Source organism: Falco rusticolus, chromosome 3 (assembly GCF_015220075.1).
Source record: "Falco rusticolus isolate bFalRus1 chromosome 3, bFalRus1.pri, whole genome shotgun sequence".
NCBI lineage: Eukaryota > Metazoa > Chordata > Aves > Falconiformes > Falconidae > Falco > Falco rusticolus.
This window is the reverse complement of record NC_051189.1, coordinates 22,477,495-22,493,876: the sequence shown is the minus strand read 5'-3', so window position 1 is coordinate 22,493,876 and position 16,382 is coordinate 22,477,495. Positions and strand designations below refer to the sequence as shown.

The 16,382-nt window shown below is 34.9% G+C and overlaps 1 protein-coding gene across 2 annotated transcripts in view; it reads right to left on the bottom strand.

Annotated features, from left to right (window-relative positions):
• The window catches only part of CSMD3 (CUB and Sushi multiple domains 3), a 720,137-nt gene that overhangs the window by 120,874 nt on the left and 582,881 nt on the right, over positions 1 to 16,382 (bottom strand). For both annotated transcript variants that reach the window (XM_037381737.1, XM_037381738.1), the window contains 6 exons: positions 10,966 to 11,079; positions 10,189 to 10,284; positions 9,110 to 9,313; positions 6,245 to 6,369; positions 2,188 to 2,284; positions 1,153 to 1,257 (listed from right to left, as the gene is read on the bottom strand). In XM_037381737.1, the coding sequence (XP_037237634.1) occupies positions 1,153 to 1,257; positions 2,188 to 2,284; positions 6,245 to 6,369; positions 9,110 to 9,313; positions 10,189 to 10,284; positions 10,966 to 11,079 (741 nt within the window). The remainder of the gene's footprint in view (positions 1 to 1,152; positions 1,258 to 2,187; positions 2,285 to 6,244; positions 6,370 to 9,109; positions 9,314 to 10,188; positions 10,285 to 10,965; positions 11,080 to 16,382) is intronic.

Here is a 16,382-nt window from a genome sequence, read left to right as displayed (position 1 = left end):
TAATTCTGCTGTGTTCTCACCAACCTGTGAGCATTGGTCAGTTAAGAAGCACAGCTGTTATTTTAAGTTCATTCATTCTCTCAGTACCGCCGAGTGTGACTTATTTGTGTGTCCTACATGTGTAGATATATAGAATACATGCTATACAGTACATATTGCAATGGGCATAACTGGCAGATTTTGGCAGGGGGTTGTGGGGTGTGGTGCTGCAGGGGGGGGTGCATCTGTAAGAAGAGACCAGGGGCTGTGCCAGACACTGTGCCAGCTCCAACTGCTCCACTGCAGGACACAGCTGCACCGACTGCAGGACTTTGTGGTGCCTCTGAACCAATCAGATGTGCTTGAGAGAACATATTTAAGAAAAAGCAGTCAGCACCAAGAAAAGGAACAGCAAGGCCAGAGCAGGAGGAGAGAGACGACCTCACTGAAGGAAGATGGAGAGAACATGACTGAGCAGAGGCTGCAGCTGAAGCAGCTGGCTGAGCAGGGGCTGGAGCCTGTGTACACCCCAGCAGGCGCTGAGGTGGGACCCTAAAGGGGACCATAGGGAACAGCCCACTGACCCAACCTGCTGCACTGCCCTTACCTCACCAAAGGGAGAGAGTGTGGTGCTTGGTGAAAACAGGAAAGTGTGTGTGTGTGCAGAAGTGTCTGGTGGGAAGCAGGGGAGTTTTTCCTAAGGCTTTCATTTTTATTATGTTTCTTCTATACCAGAATCAGCAGTTAATTGTTAATTGGCAAATAAGTTAAATTGAAATCCCCAAAATCAGTATCCTGGCTTTGCCTGTAACAGTTACATAAATATGTTGTATCTTGGGTCTAGGATCATCAAATGAGAATATCTGCATTCTGTCCTTGCTGCTGTATGTTCAGAAAAACTATTCAGAGAGCAAAACCAAATTAAAGGTAAAAGCACACACACACACCCCCGCCAACCCCTCCCCCCCCCCCCCCCCCTTCAAGCTTACAGAACAGGTTTCAGCCCTGTTCTTGCTCATTTGGAATTAAATAGGATTTTACTCATGACTTTGAGGTAATGGCATGTAGCTCATTATATGCAATAGGACTGATTATTCCTCTTTCATATACTTTAGTTACAACTGACGTCTGGAACCAGCAGCACTCTTCAGTAACTGAACATTTCTGAATTACCTGTATATTCAAGATGAAATCCAGCAGCTGAAACACTGATATCAGACTGAAAATTTAGGTACAGATTATTTGATGTGCTGTTGAGAAGTGGAGGTATGGTTGTCCCTGAAAAGAGAAATAAAAATATTATTGAAATGCACCGAAACTGAACTAAATACATACATCAATGTGCTTGTATATAAAAAGGGAGAAAGGGAAAGGGAGGAATGGGGGGAGAGAATGAGAGGGGGAGAGAGAAGTCACATAACCAATTCCACCATATTTTGTCATCATGGATGCTATTGAATATCTGTCCCTATAAAAGTTTTATTACATTTTCAGTACACCACAATATCAGAGATGTGAACTGCAGGTACTCAGGGAAGCAAGGTCTGATATAAATTTGTATTACATGCCTTTATCTACAAAAATAAGAATTATTCACTAGGGTTTTCATAAAAGCAAGAGCAAATTGTGTAACTGGAATAATTTTAAATATAACAGTTAAATATATGAAGCATCCCTGAACATATTCTGTAGGGCTATTCTTAGAAATGTGATTGACTCTTTATTTGTTTTTCAGCACAAGACAAGACAACAATCTTATTGCCTGTGATCATATTCCATACACATGAATTAAGTAGAATAAAGGAAAATAACAAAACAAAACAAAAAAAAAGGCAAATAGAACTGCATTGTTTATCTAAAATAAGGATAAAGAATACATCCTTTAGTCATGTACAGTTTCAAGAGGCATCTCTTTTAGAGGTGTGTATTTCTGGACCCTGCTATAAGAGTGGGCAAACAATGAGATTAATATATATCTAGTTTGGGAGCCCCTGAATGTTATTTCATTTCTAGCATTTTCAAATATTCAGCTTTATGAAGTCTATTAAGAGAAAACTGATTAAAACTGATAAAGAATACTACCTGTTGTTAATTATAGGAGAAACAAGCACACACACACACACTCTCACACACAAACTAGAAAGAGTTCTGTGTTTACAATAAAGAGTTGACTCTGTGCAACACTTAATGTAAAATTTTCTCAGTCACCTGAATAACTTCCAAGCCTTGGAGCATTGTTGTCAGCACCATCATAAAAGTCTAAGGAATCCCAGTTGTGTTCTGTGGCAAAACTCACCACTTGCACCTATGAAGAAAAATGTGAGGGAAAGAACATAAACTTCTTCCTGTCTGTATTCAAGCACAAAGACCACTGTAAATTGTAGCCTTTGTTGCTTTCAATCATGGAGAGTTGTGCCTTTCTCTCATTGTCATAGAGAACAGAAAATCATCATTATGAGAATAAAATTGCATTGCAAATTATTTTTTTTAATTTAATTGTCAATTCAGACTACTAAATCTTGTGACCCTTAGTGACAACTACATATCACCTCTGACAAGAGTCACAGAACTGTGAAAATCACCTGAGTATAGAATATGATTCCCTTGTTTGGAGGGCATAGAGAGGAAGACAAAAACATGGTATCGTCAATTACTGCAGTTTCTTTGTGATTCTCTGGTTTATCCAGGGCTAAACCCACTCCCACAGTGATGTACACTGCTTCATCTCTCTTGCCATGTTCAGTTCTGCCTCCATGCAAGAGCAACCTCCTGTTTGGTTACCTTCATCATTGACTCATCTCTTGAAGAGGAGCAGTCACTAGCATGCTACAAGCAAAAAGCTTCATTCATTCCAGAGGTGACAACATCCTTCCACTCACAGAGATGCAAAGTGGTAAGCAGATAAACTGCAACAGGGAGGATATATCTGTTCTCACCTAGTGAAAATACACCCGCTGTAGTAGAGAAATACCAGGTTCCTGTTCCCACTTTGGAGGGGAGAGGGTCTGGCCATTTTTTGTTTAATGAAAAGCATTGCAAGAGTGGCAAAAGCACAGATGAAACCCCAATCACCCTCAAAAAGGGGTACCTTAGCCACTAGGTTAGGGAATTATGCTTCTTTTACTGTTCTTCTGTCTCAGTTATTCTTCCTTTTATTTCTTCCAAAATGGAATAGCTTCAACAGAAGAAATAAGCATCGGTTCTAGTACAACTAGGTAATGAAGTTACTCTTCTAGGTGAAATATGTCACTTGCCCCTTCTTCTAGGTAAAAGGAATATTCAGTTTGGTCACTTATTTCTTGGATGGGGCATTACTGTACTTTTTTGTAGGAACTGGTTAGATGTTACAGCTGAAGGATGATATTTCTTCTAAAAAAATGAAGCCACAGAGAGGCTTTGACTGTTACTGTGTTTTAGATACTTGGAGGAGGTCCCCTGGATCTGTTCTCTCAGAAAACTTTAAGGCTTGGCTGTTCATTTGTTGGTTTTTATGGGATTTAGGTGAAACTTTATGGGTGTTGTCTCTGTCAGGAATATTTCTTAAGATATATAGAATTGGAAATGTAGGCACCTAGGAAATCTTCAGAACAAATATCAAATTATCTAATTTTTTTAACGCGTTTTCAGGGCCAGATTGATGCTGACTACAGTTTTTGTATTCATCATAAACCACTTAATTTAAAACATCTATTTTAGTACAAATGTTGCCCTAACCACCCCATGTAGTTAATAAACAGACAGACATACTTTCAGAGCTAGACGCTATATTAGATGTTTTGAATTATCTACTCCAGGTGCCTTTCTGCCCTAACTTCATAAGGAACTATGGCAGATTAATTTCCTAATATAAGGTATTCAAGTTACATGCCTAAAGGCAGACTTTTGGTGCACACTTCATATTTACCTAAATCTACCTTTAAATGTCTGCTTTTTGATGTGATACGAAACAGCTCAGCATTTGCATCTGATCACAGTGTTTCAACAAATTCAAAAACATAATCATACACATTGATAGTTATTATGCCTGAATAGTCTAAATTTCCACCTACATGTTTCACAGAGGAATATGCATTGGTGACACATTATTTTCATCTCCTTTAAGCTGGGGAAGTGTCTTTGTTACTTTGAGGGTATATATATATTGGTTAGAAAAAATGTCCAGATATTTTATGCATTTAAATAAGCACAAAAACATTAGCTGTCATGGATATCTTCAATATCTGCATTTGCTTGCATTCCCAGGTTGGACGAAATCAGTCACCCAAGCTTTCAAACGTTGCCTTAAGTAGCTGATTTTCACAGTAATAATTACATTTTTATATACACATATTCAGGTTTTTTCTTTGAAAAAAAAACCCAACCCAAAACAGATCTGATGCTATTTTTTATATCATTAATGGATTTAAAGCTAAATAAGTTATGAAAAATAATGCAGTAAAAATGGTATAATGATTTCTGATGTATACTCCATCTTACTGACCCCATGTCAGCTGTGTTCAGTTTACTATATCAAGGACTTTATCTTGCTCAGACCTAGCCCTGAATATCAGACAGGATTCAAAGGATCAAGCATGAACATCACACTTTGTGACTGTCCTGCCTCAGTGGCAATATTAAATGTTCTACAAATCTGATTACAATCACACAGGTATGTCCATGAAACTGTTCTGTTGTCATTACTTTTATACAAGTATAAATGAATAACTTATTCAGCAACTGATAATAGAAAGGGATTGTATTCACTAGCTCATCAAAAAAGTTCAGAAGAACTAGAAAAAAGCAAACAGTAAATATAACTTTTTATTATGACTCTAGAGCAAAAGAATATCATACAGATTAGACACCTAACTTCAAATCAAAGTTAGTAATTTAATCACCTAATGCAGTCTGTGATAAGAGATAAACAACCCAAAAAGCAACAGTGACTGCCTCTTAGGATACCAATTAATGTTTAATTTAAATGCTCTGAACTATCCTCCTAGTGTTTAACTTACGTTACTGATTGTATAAGAAATACACAGAACAAAGTATCCTAACTTAGTCAACTGTTTAAATCAAGAAGTGTTCCTCAAAATCAATCTCAAAACTGCCTTAGGTAAATAAATACTATTGTTAATAGGCATTGGTTGTTTTGAAAATTGAACTCACAGATGTCATCATGTATGGACTTGGGTTGTATTTGTGATGATTTCTGTGTTCTTCCATAAAGTTTTTACATTTTTCTCTAAGTATTTTTAGTTATTTAAAATAAAAAGATAGATTTTTCTGAATGCCTATTAAGCCACAAAGTATGAGCTCATAGTATTTTTTGAACTTTTCTTGACTCAGTAGACTTTATTATCCTAAAAGCTCTGTGATGTAATTTATTAAAAAGCTTTAATAAACTGTCCACAATGGTTTTCCTGGTTTTCATTATTAAATCTATACCTACAGAAACTGAGCTCTTTATTCATTTTCTACAGTAGTTCTATTTTGAACTAAAAGTAGACAGAGAAAACTTGCTACCATGACTTCTTTATATGCATTTTGCTGAAATTTGAACAGATGATGTTTAAAGGTCCTAATTTATTAAACTCAACTGCCTTTCCAATAATCAGATTTCTGTCAGTCTCTTTAGTGAACTCTGACGAGTGAGATATACATGACTTAGCTTAATGGATACTTTTCTGCTATGTGTTCTATGAAGTTCTTAATCTAAATTTTAATAAATGACAATCCTGACAATATTTTAAAGGGCCAATTCCCATCTCATATTGAAACATACCAAAGCATCTTTACATCACAATGAACTTCCATAACGATAGAGTAAGTAACTTACAAAGTTATACATATATAAACATATAAACTTACAAAGTAAGTATATATGTTTCTAGGAAAACATATATAATTTGTTTATGGAACAACCCACTTAATTTCACTTTGCTAGAGATGATTTATCCATTTTGGGAAAGAAAAAAAAATCACAGAAAAGTCTCACTATTTCATCTGGCTTATAAGGAGTCACTGACCTGCTGAAATAACACATTTTAAATTATTGGTGATTTTCTTCTAATTAAAAAGTTAGAAGTGTATCTTAAGATATTTGTAAATCTTTTAACTTTTAACAACTGTGTGAATAAAAAGATGTGCAATAAATTCCATCGTCAGAATCAGTAGTGATATAGAAAAATGTATGAATAAATGATCTTTTCATGCTCTTGGAAAAACATCTCAGGAAAAACAGTTTAAAACATGATGAGAATAGGCAAATAGTAAGTATTCTCACTTGAATCCCAGCTCCCTCTGGTACTGTGATCTTCCACACGCAATTCAGATTGTTGTCATAAGGCTCAGGGTAACCAGGAGACAAAATGGTCCCTTTGCGCTTGGTTAAAATTCCACCACAGGGCACTGAAAGGAAATGCATAAGGCAAAAAAAACAACTTATGATGCTTTAGAAGTGAGAAAAGTTATTATAAAAGTTTATACAAGGTTCAGTATACCATGGATGAAGAAATTTAAATTTATGCTATCTTAAATAATATATATTTGCTTCAGGAAAATAAAATTTGTATCTCTAAACCCTTCTTTTAAATGACCAAAGAAGAATAAAGGAAAATTAGAATTATCTCAGTTTTCTACCTGGCAGAATCATGCTCATATTCCCTTTACTTTTTTGACCTTTAACAAAGTGAAATCCACTCTATTGTCTCTTAATAATCTTACAAAAATAAAGCATTATTTTTAGGTGTTAAGAATGAATTTTGAACAGTTATGTATTGTATTAGTATAAAAGACAGAAACATGTCTTAAAAAAGATACATTCTTTCTTAATATTGCTACTTTGTTGTCTTAATAATTAATAGCACCAATGTCAACTCTGACTGTTTTCTGCTTGTGTGAGTTATCACATAACAGACTATAGATCTATCACATTAGTAAAGAAATTGCTAAATGCCTGCAAGACTGCACTGATCATATCCATGCCCATGGATTAATGTGTTATGCATGACATAGGACAGAGGCATTCAGTACCATCAAGTTTCTCTTCTGAATGTTCATCTTGAATTTATCTCGTCTAGATCATTAGATGCTCTAACCGGGACAAAGAATATTACAGCTTAATCTAGATACAGATATTCTGTTGGTATTTAAGAAGTCGAAGGAAAAGATGGATGAGATGGTTTATCAAAACCATTAAAAGCTAATGTATCACTTATGTGCAACACTGCTAAGTTCTGAATGGATTTCATTAGGTACAAATATGAGGATTTAGAAAAAAGGTAGAACTTATCTTAATAATGAATACTGTAGCCACATTTTGTGTGGCATATAACTGATAGAATCTGTTGGGAACTACATCGATAAACTAAAGGTCAGTGTCACTTGAAGTTTTTAAATAATTACTGATAAGAGGATGAACAGACAGAATGATTGATGTCTACCATCTGTAAGTAAATATTCAAGCATTCACTAAAGTTAAGGTAATTTAATATTTATTAATTTTATTATTATTAATGTCTACCACTTCAATTATTAAATTGATTTAGATTAATGTAATTTTCACCTTGTATATATTTTACCACATTTACTGGCACAGTGTTTTTCACACATAGGGTGGCCTGTAACCCTTTGTCAGTTCAACTCGCCTAGAGACAGATAGCTTTCTCTTCCACAGACTAAATCATGTATTAACGTATCAGTAATAAATTGTGATCAACGGTCAAAATAATTATTTAAATATTCTGTTAAATTGTTATATCTGAAAAACAAGGAAATACATTTCAAGGGGGTAAAAAGTACAGTTCTACTGATTAAACTGCAATCATTGAGAATAAATGAAATATAGCTATATACTTTGGCTTCTTATTGATACATAATTCCTATGCCTTAAATAAACATTATTTGTGTATAATAGCCAGTTAATAATATTTTATTAAAATTACCTCAGTGGTACTTAGTCTTGGTCTCTATCAGGATTCTAGTATTTTGGAGAAAATCCTTTATTTTACTGAAAAACACTCAGACTCTACCATGCATTATCAGCTGATTAGCATGGAAGAATAAAAATCAGCCAGTGAAAAAATATTCTCTATTTTCCTTTCCTCCATTCATCTAAAACTCTGTTTATGTACTTCTTAATGCTGCAGTCAATATCATAATGTGTTTTCTGCAATGGGTTATGATACTTTTTATAAAAAATCTGTTTTCTGTCAAGAAAAGTACAGTAACTTTAACTCATATTGGCTGTTTTGGTTGAAAATGAAGCTCTTCAGATGTCTTCATACTCAAAATGAATAGTTTTCAATCTATTCAATTTGAAAAAAATATGTATAATATGGTCAGTACTGCAACAGATGTTACAGATGGAAAAGTTTAATGAAGTTGCAAAAACATCTGTCCAAATGATGACCAATCTAAATTCATTTATAAACAACTATTTTTTTCTATATAAAAACCAAGCCAAACTCTAATTAATTAAAATTAATATGTAAATGTGTCATATTTGCCCTTGACATAAGCCTATGGTAAAATGTACCATTAGAATTTTCTGTCTTTATTGCAGGGCTTTTTAGCACATTTACCAGATTTTTAATTGGTGCAAACCAGCATTATCAATGTCATTGGATGCACAATGATATCAAAATTAAATTTTGGTAATGTAATCTTGTATGATTAGAAGTGGAGAAAATGTATTTTCTGATCAGAAAAATTACTGCTTTTTTCTGTAATGAAATATTAGCATTAACTCTTTCTGATTTTTAATATAGTAGTGTTCTTTCTAATAGCTTGCAATATTTTGTTAGAGATCTGCAAAGCAAAAGCATCTTAGTCTTGTAAGCGGTCAGGGTACAAACTGGTATTTCTGAGTCTTGATTAAAGGACAGCCAGGGACTGTCACTGATGTTAAGGTAAAATAAACTGGCATATAATTTATAGCAGCAGAGTATGTTCATGAAATTCATTAAATATCACAGCAAGGTTAGAATAGAAAAAGGAGTAAAATCTTAACCTTGAATGAAGAAGAAAGTGAATAAAAGTAAAGAAGAATAAAATACCATACAGACGACAAAGAAGGAACACATTCAGCTAGAGAATGGTCTACACTTTAGGCAGGAATTAGTCCTTTTAAAAAGCCTTAAGAACTCACCAACACATGTAGGGAGTGAATCATTCCACTGTGCCAATGCATTTGGTACTGTATCACACCTAATTGCTGTTGACCCATGGAGGATATAGCCTGGATTGCACTCAAAAAGAACCAATGACCCAACTGCAAATTCATTTCCAATCCTTTTTCCAAATCTCGGTTCAGGCACAGAGCTACACTGTGTTGCACTTGTTCTTGGAACAGCTGCAAATGTACAAACAATTGTGGATTCTTAATTTTAGATTTGATGGAGGAATACAGATTTTGAACCACAAATATTCAAAATGACTGGAAGAAACATTCAGTTATTTGCTGGTTAAGAACATTTTCATAATACTCAAATGAAGCTTCATAATATGGATTACATACTTCTGATGTCTGAGTTACTATTTAGAATAGCACAGCACTGATACCCTTGCCAAGATTAAAACCAATGCATAACATCCACACTGAAACCTTTCTAAAATAGCACTGGAAAGAAATACTACTATGAAATATTCAGCTAATATATGTTTTAAAAATAACATTACTGTGTCATAGGGATATTTACATTTATTCTTGTGGATTTCTAAATGTGTATTCTGACTGTCAGATCAGGATTTAAATTTAATGAAAGAATGACTTGCAGTTGCAAGTACTGATGTATAATCATTTCTGCATTTGACCCATAAAAAGGCAGATAATGTAAACCAGGAGAAGTATCTAAATAACAGTAAGATCACTGAGTCACCCACAGGTAATAATACCTAAGTTATTCATATTTAAATTGAGAAATAAACCGGTTTGAGCAGCCAGATGCATCTAACATTAGTCAACCAGATTAGCAAACAGAAACAGCTGCTTTCTATAACTGTCATCTTAAATTTGGAACCTCTCATGCTTCTTAAATATTTGATTTAAGCTTAAAATACACATAAAAGAATGATCCTAAACATTTTTCAAAACATGCAGAAATAGTGAAACTTGTTGTATTTTTAACAGGCTGTTACTTTCCTCTACATTGTTGGTCTGTTCCTCTCTGATGATTTAGAATTTGTGATGAAAAGAATAAATGTACACATTTGTCCAGGTTGTCTCACCTTGATAGACAAAATGAAATCCTTTAGCTGTTACTGGTCCAACCGAAGTAAATCGAACCGTGATCTGGTTACCTGAGCTCAATGGAAGGGATTCACCTACTCAAACAAAGCAAATATAAAGCTATCATAACCACTTTTTACTAAAGAAGCATTCAAAATACCTGTCATCATCTTTGTAGCTGGACATAACCAGCCCAAAACCTTGTTCTACTTCAGTAAACTTTGCAAGATATATGCAACTTCAGTATGTTATGTTGACAGTATTATGCTGTTGTAAAAAGGGGAACTAAAACTCATGTGAGTTATTAGGAATATTTGTTGGTTTTCTTTACAAGACCCCCCCCCAACAAACAAATCAACAAACAAACCCAGATTCCATACCTCTTTTAACTGAGTAGATGTGCACATAATCTATAGAATTTACTTTGCTACAAACACACACCGTTTTTCCTTTGAAGCATGTAATACACAGTTCAGATTGCTCACTAAATAAAAGTCACAAATGCACAGAGTGAGAAGCCCCAAACACTCACTATAGTAGCTAAATATCAGGGGGAAAAAAATCTAAAAAGAATAGATTCCATTTTACCTCATTTATTCATTAATGCAGAGTTTTGAATGTTTATATTTTTAGTTCAAAATCCTGATTTCATATATATGCCTGAATTGAATATATGAAAATAAGACAATAATGTTTTCCTTTTTTTACTGACTACACTATCTTTCTAGGTTCCTAAAAACAAACAACAGTTTAATGACAGTTCTATTAAAGGATACCTGAATGAGATCCTGAGAGAGAGGATAACAAAGATGACTGAAGAGTTGGACCATCATATACTTCAACTACATCATGGAGTGATGTCTGGAAAAATACAAACTGGCCAAAAACCACTGACCAAACAGGAAGGAGGAACAGCAAGAGGCACCAATGGCCAAAAAAAAGGGGGACAGAATAAAAGAGGAAAAACAAAACAAAACAAACAACAACAACAACAACAACAACAACAAAAAAAAGAGAAGAGAACAAAACATACATTAATATATTGTTTTAAAAATATTTAAATAAAAACCAAGTTTATTTCATAACTTCTCTGATCACTTAATTAGTTACTCTGATGATTAAAGTTATTTTTTATAACATTACAGTGGTACATGGATAAAAATGTAGTTCTATATACATAAAAGAGACAATGAAGGTATACAGACCACACATACACTCATTAAAAGATTCTAGTAATGAGGGAACCAAACCATTTGTGGTGGCCACCAGGTGCCCACCAAGATGCTCTATCACTCCCCTCTTCAGCAGAACAGGGTGGGAGAAAATAAGATGAAAAAAAGAACCTTGTGAGTCAAGATAAAGACAGTTTAATGAAGCAATAGCAGAAGTTGTGCACAGGGAAGCAAAGGAAATCAAAAGATGTTATTCTCTACTTCCCATCAGCAGGTGGTGTTTGGCCACTTCCCGGAAAACAGGGCTTCAGTACACGGAACAGTTCCTCCAGAAGACAAACATTGTAAATAACAAATGCCCCACCATCCTCCTCCTTGCTCTTAGCTATATCTGAGCAGAGATCACATGGTATGGAATGTCCCATTGGCTACTTTGGGTCAGCTGTCCTGGCTGTTCCCCCTCCTGAATCTTGCCCACCCCCAGCCTGCTGGTGAGAGGGCAGGGGGAATGCTGGAGGGGCAGCCTTGATGCTGTGCAGCACTGCTCAGCGGTAGCCCCAACACTGGTGTGTTATCACCCCCTTGCTAGCTGCCAATACAAAGCCCAGCGCTGAGAGGGCTGCAGTGGGGCTCAGCCAGACCCAATACACCATTTTTCTCCTGTTGAATACACTTTTGAATTCTCTGCTCTCTGCTACCCAACAAACATCTAAATTCACAGTTAAATGTCCTCCTTTATGATACTAGGCATACTGCTATACATTATGGTTTATTAATTATATTTGTTGATAAGCTTCTGTAAGCTTTACTTACCTTGGAATGTTTCATTTTTCTTAAGAACATTAACATCTTTATCATTGCAAAATAAATAAGCAAGTGATTCAAAGCAACAAACACTTGTCAGAATATATACACTGAATAACAACAACAAAATATAAAAGTCATGCCAACAGAACAACTCAATTCAAGAACATTATTTTTTCATTTAAGTTCAAAAGCCTGTGCAACACATTCACATCACAGCTGTTTACACTTTCAATATAAGTAAACAGTGAAAAGAAAAACAGATTGTTTGGACTAATTCTAGTGCCTAGTATTTACTAATTCTAGTATTGACAAAACATCTACATATTAATTTTATCACCATAACTAGCAATGGAGGGGAAATGGCTTAAGGAGTAAAAATATTAAAACACGGAAGTAGTTAGATATTTGTAGGTACTGGACCACCTATAAAGAGTAACAGAACCAATTCTGGTTCATTATCCAGGTTAGGTATTTTGATACAAATATTCCAACGTGTTGCTACTATATTATATTTATTTGCCAAATGTTCTATGATATCTTTATCTGGTATATTCTGTTATAAAGGACTAAGATAGGCATCTACAATTCTTTCAATTTATATACACGTAAAGCTTGAAAAACTGTATACTAAAAATGTGATGTCTTCAAATCGTTGACTTTTTTCTTTATTTTTTACTGATTAAAAAAAAGGCAGGATCATATCATATTCCCTTTTCAAGAAAAGAAGCCATTTTTAAAAAAGAAAACCTCTTTTTAAAGGGAAAGACTGGATGTTATATTTATAAAATTTAAACAAAAGTAATTTTAAAACTGTGTGTGAGACACTTCTGAAGACTTTTGTCCATTTTTAGGAGGAGCCATAAGTGAGATACCAAATTATCTCTGTCATTTTTCCTTCAGTCTCAAAAATATTAAACACTGATGTTTTTACTAGCTCTGCTTATTTTTAAAGTAATAGCTGCATTCCAGTCTTCTCTTTGGTGGTGTTAATGATAACTAACAAACTTAATCCAGCTAATAGTTTCTATCACATTTGTACTTTTATCAAATCTTATTTTCATACTCAATTAATTTCATTTTGTTATTGAGACAAGTAAAGTTCCTCATGACTTCCACTGTTATTTCCCATTTTGAATTAAGTTGCAAACTATGCATGGAAAATTCAGGGAAATGTTGAGGCATAACTTAACAAGCACACGTAACTATTATCAAGAGCTGTATCTGGGGAAAACTGTAAAAATAGAATTTATAAGCTATATTGTGTTGTAATGGGTTATTATAAAATATATACACAGCATTTATACCATATAGTGAGCCACATCCAAAGGCTTCTTTCATAAGTATTTCAAGATTGTTATTGCCTCCAGCTTTGTTTTAAGCACCTTCCTGTCTAAAAGTATAACACTGAAGAAAGTGAATAAATATGTGACTTTAAATTGGTCATTTTGGAAAGAGAAAGGTCTACGTATCATTTTTGGCAACTGTTTTTTCACTGTCAGTTGCGTATTTCTCAATAAAATACACGTAAAATCTGAGAAGGTAACCAAAATTTATCATTTACTATCAAATATATTATGAAGAAACTTAAGGTGATTAGTATGGCTGAGACACAAAAGCACTGACAAATAGGAACTACTGGCAGAAAGTAGTTACTATGAAACAGCAGCAAGGTCAGGTAAGGGTTTTTGAGCCCACAGTTTTATGATCAATTTAAGTTTAAGTGAATCAAGCTGCTTCTTCAAGTCAAGCAGGAATATGGTTGATCCAGTAGTGGAGATAGATTATAGATCTTCCTTCTTCTTCCTGTGCCAGGACACTCATTTTTTATTAAATCAGCTGTGAAATGTTGTAATACATCAGTGACTGATACCTGACCAGCTGCAATTATGTCACAAGAAAAGAAATTCTAGTTATTAGAAAAAGAACATTTCATTGCTTCTGTGTTTTCTGGGGTCATTCTTGTCTACCCCATATGGCATGTGTTTATTCTGTTTTTTTCCTAGTGCTTGAAAACAATTTTCGTAAAAACAAACCATAAGTAATATAAGTTGAAGAAAATTTCAAAGTATCTGCTTCAAAATTAAAAATAAATAAATAAATAAATTGGTGAATATTCAGTATGATTTGCCTTTGGGAAACTCGTTGAGAGTTATTACCCAGTCCAAATAAAGATGAAAACACTTTAACTGAAGAATTTGGGGGTGATCTAGTTTTTTTTTTAATGATGGACGAATAAGTATTCCCTAACAAATGGCTCACTATCATATGATATACCCTGTCAAATATGAAATATTAAAAGTCACCTTACCAAACTTAGCATATAAAGTTGGGCTTCAAATTATTCCTGAATTTCTGTTTGTCTTGGCCTTCACTGCTTTGTAGCAATGCTATTTAAAAATAAAATATCTTTCTTTCTCTCTCTATTTTGTGACTTAACATTTTCCTAATGCTAGGGCATCCAAAGAAGCTTTCATCTTGGAATTTTCATATTTACAACACTATGTATTTCCTCAAATTTTTTTTAAAAAACAAACAACAAATATATGCTTTTTATACTTTTATATTTGTAGGATTTTTTTTTTCTCTGTCAAAATTCCAGGCAAACTGTAGTATTAATACTGTCATTAATTTAGGAAATTGAGGGAATTCATTATACAATTCAAAATACATCAGCACAAGCAAGCTCCCTTTTAACCAGGCAAGAGCTAGACAAGAGAATTTCCCATGCCTCCGAATATCTAGATGTTTCTTTGACCTTCATCAATATAACATCCAGATATTTTTAATGTGTTTGCAAAAATCTAACAGCAGATGGAATTGGCACAAAATAGTTGACTGGTTAAAAATTTCATCAAAGGAATTTTTTTCAGTTTTAAAGTGTAAAATAAACATGTACAGAGATTACTTCAGTCCTTTAATTGTCCTGTTTAAAAAATAAGAAAAAATACTGGGATTAATTACACAATATTATATTAATGAACAATATTATCTGTATAACTTCTACTACAAAATCAGAGAATAATTGAGACTAGAAGCCTCCAGAGATCATCTAGACCAGCCCTCTTGCTCAGAGTACAGTCATTTAGAGCAGACTCCGCAGGCCCATGGCCAGTCAGGTTTCAAATGTCTACAGGGATGGAGACTTCACAACTTCTTTGGGCAACCTGTTCCAGTGTCCTGTCTCCCTTATACTAAGGTGTTTCTTTCTTGTTTAAAGGGAATTTCAGTTTCTGTTTGTGCCCATTGGCCCTTGTTCTGTCACTGGGCACCACTGAGAAATCTGGATCTGCCTCTTTTATTTCCTAGGAATTTATACACATTGATGAGTTCCCCCTGCACTTTCTCTTCTCCAAGCTGAACAGTCCCAAGCCTTTCAGTTTCTCCTTGTATGTCTGATGCTCCAGTCCCTTTGTCATCTGCGTCACCTTTTGCTGGACTCACTCCAGTATGCCCGTCTCTCGTACTGGGGAGACCAGCACCAGATACACCACCCCAAATGGAACTCACCAGTGCTGATCTGTCGAGCTGCTGGCAACATTTTGCTGAACACATTCCAGGAGGCTGGTGGCATTCTTTGCCACAAGGGACACTGCTGGCTCGTGTTCAACTTGGCATCCAACAGGACCCTCAGAACCTTTTCTACAAACCTGCTTTTCAGCCAGGTGGCCCCTGTACTAGTACATGGGGTTATTCCTTAGCTGCAGACTGTTTATTTCCTTCTGCTGAACTTCATGAGCTTCTCATCTCCCCTTTTCTCTGAGCCTTTGAGGTCCCTCTGAATGGCAGCACAACCATAGGTGTATCAGACACTCATCCAGTTTTGTATCATCTACAGACTTGCTGAGAGTGCATTCTGTCTTATCATGTCGGTAATTTATCACTAAACAGTACTGGCTGCAGTGTCAGTCCCTGGGGTACATGGTTACTGACTGACTGCCAGCTATCCTTCATGCTGCTGACCACAACCATTTGAGCTTGGCCGTTCAGCTGGTTTTCAATTCTCCTCACTGTCTGCTTATTTAGTCGGTACTTCATCAGTTTGCCAATGAGGATGTTATGCAAGCCTGTGTTGAAAGGCTTGCTAAAGTCACGCTAAACAACATCCGGTGCTCTCCACTCAACCACCAAGTTAGTCATGTTATTGTAAAAGTCTATCTGATCCGTTAGGACTGATTTACCTTTTTTTAAATCCATGGCAACTACTTTCAGTCATC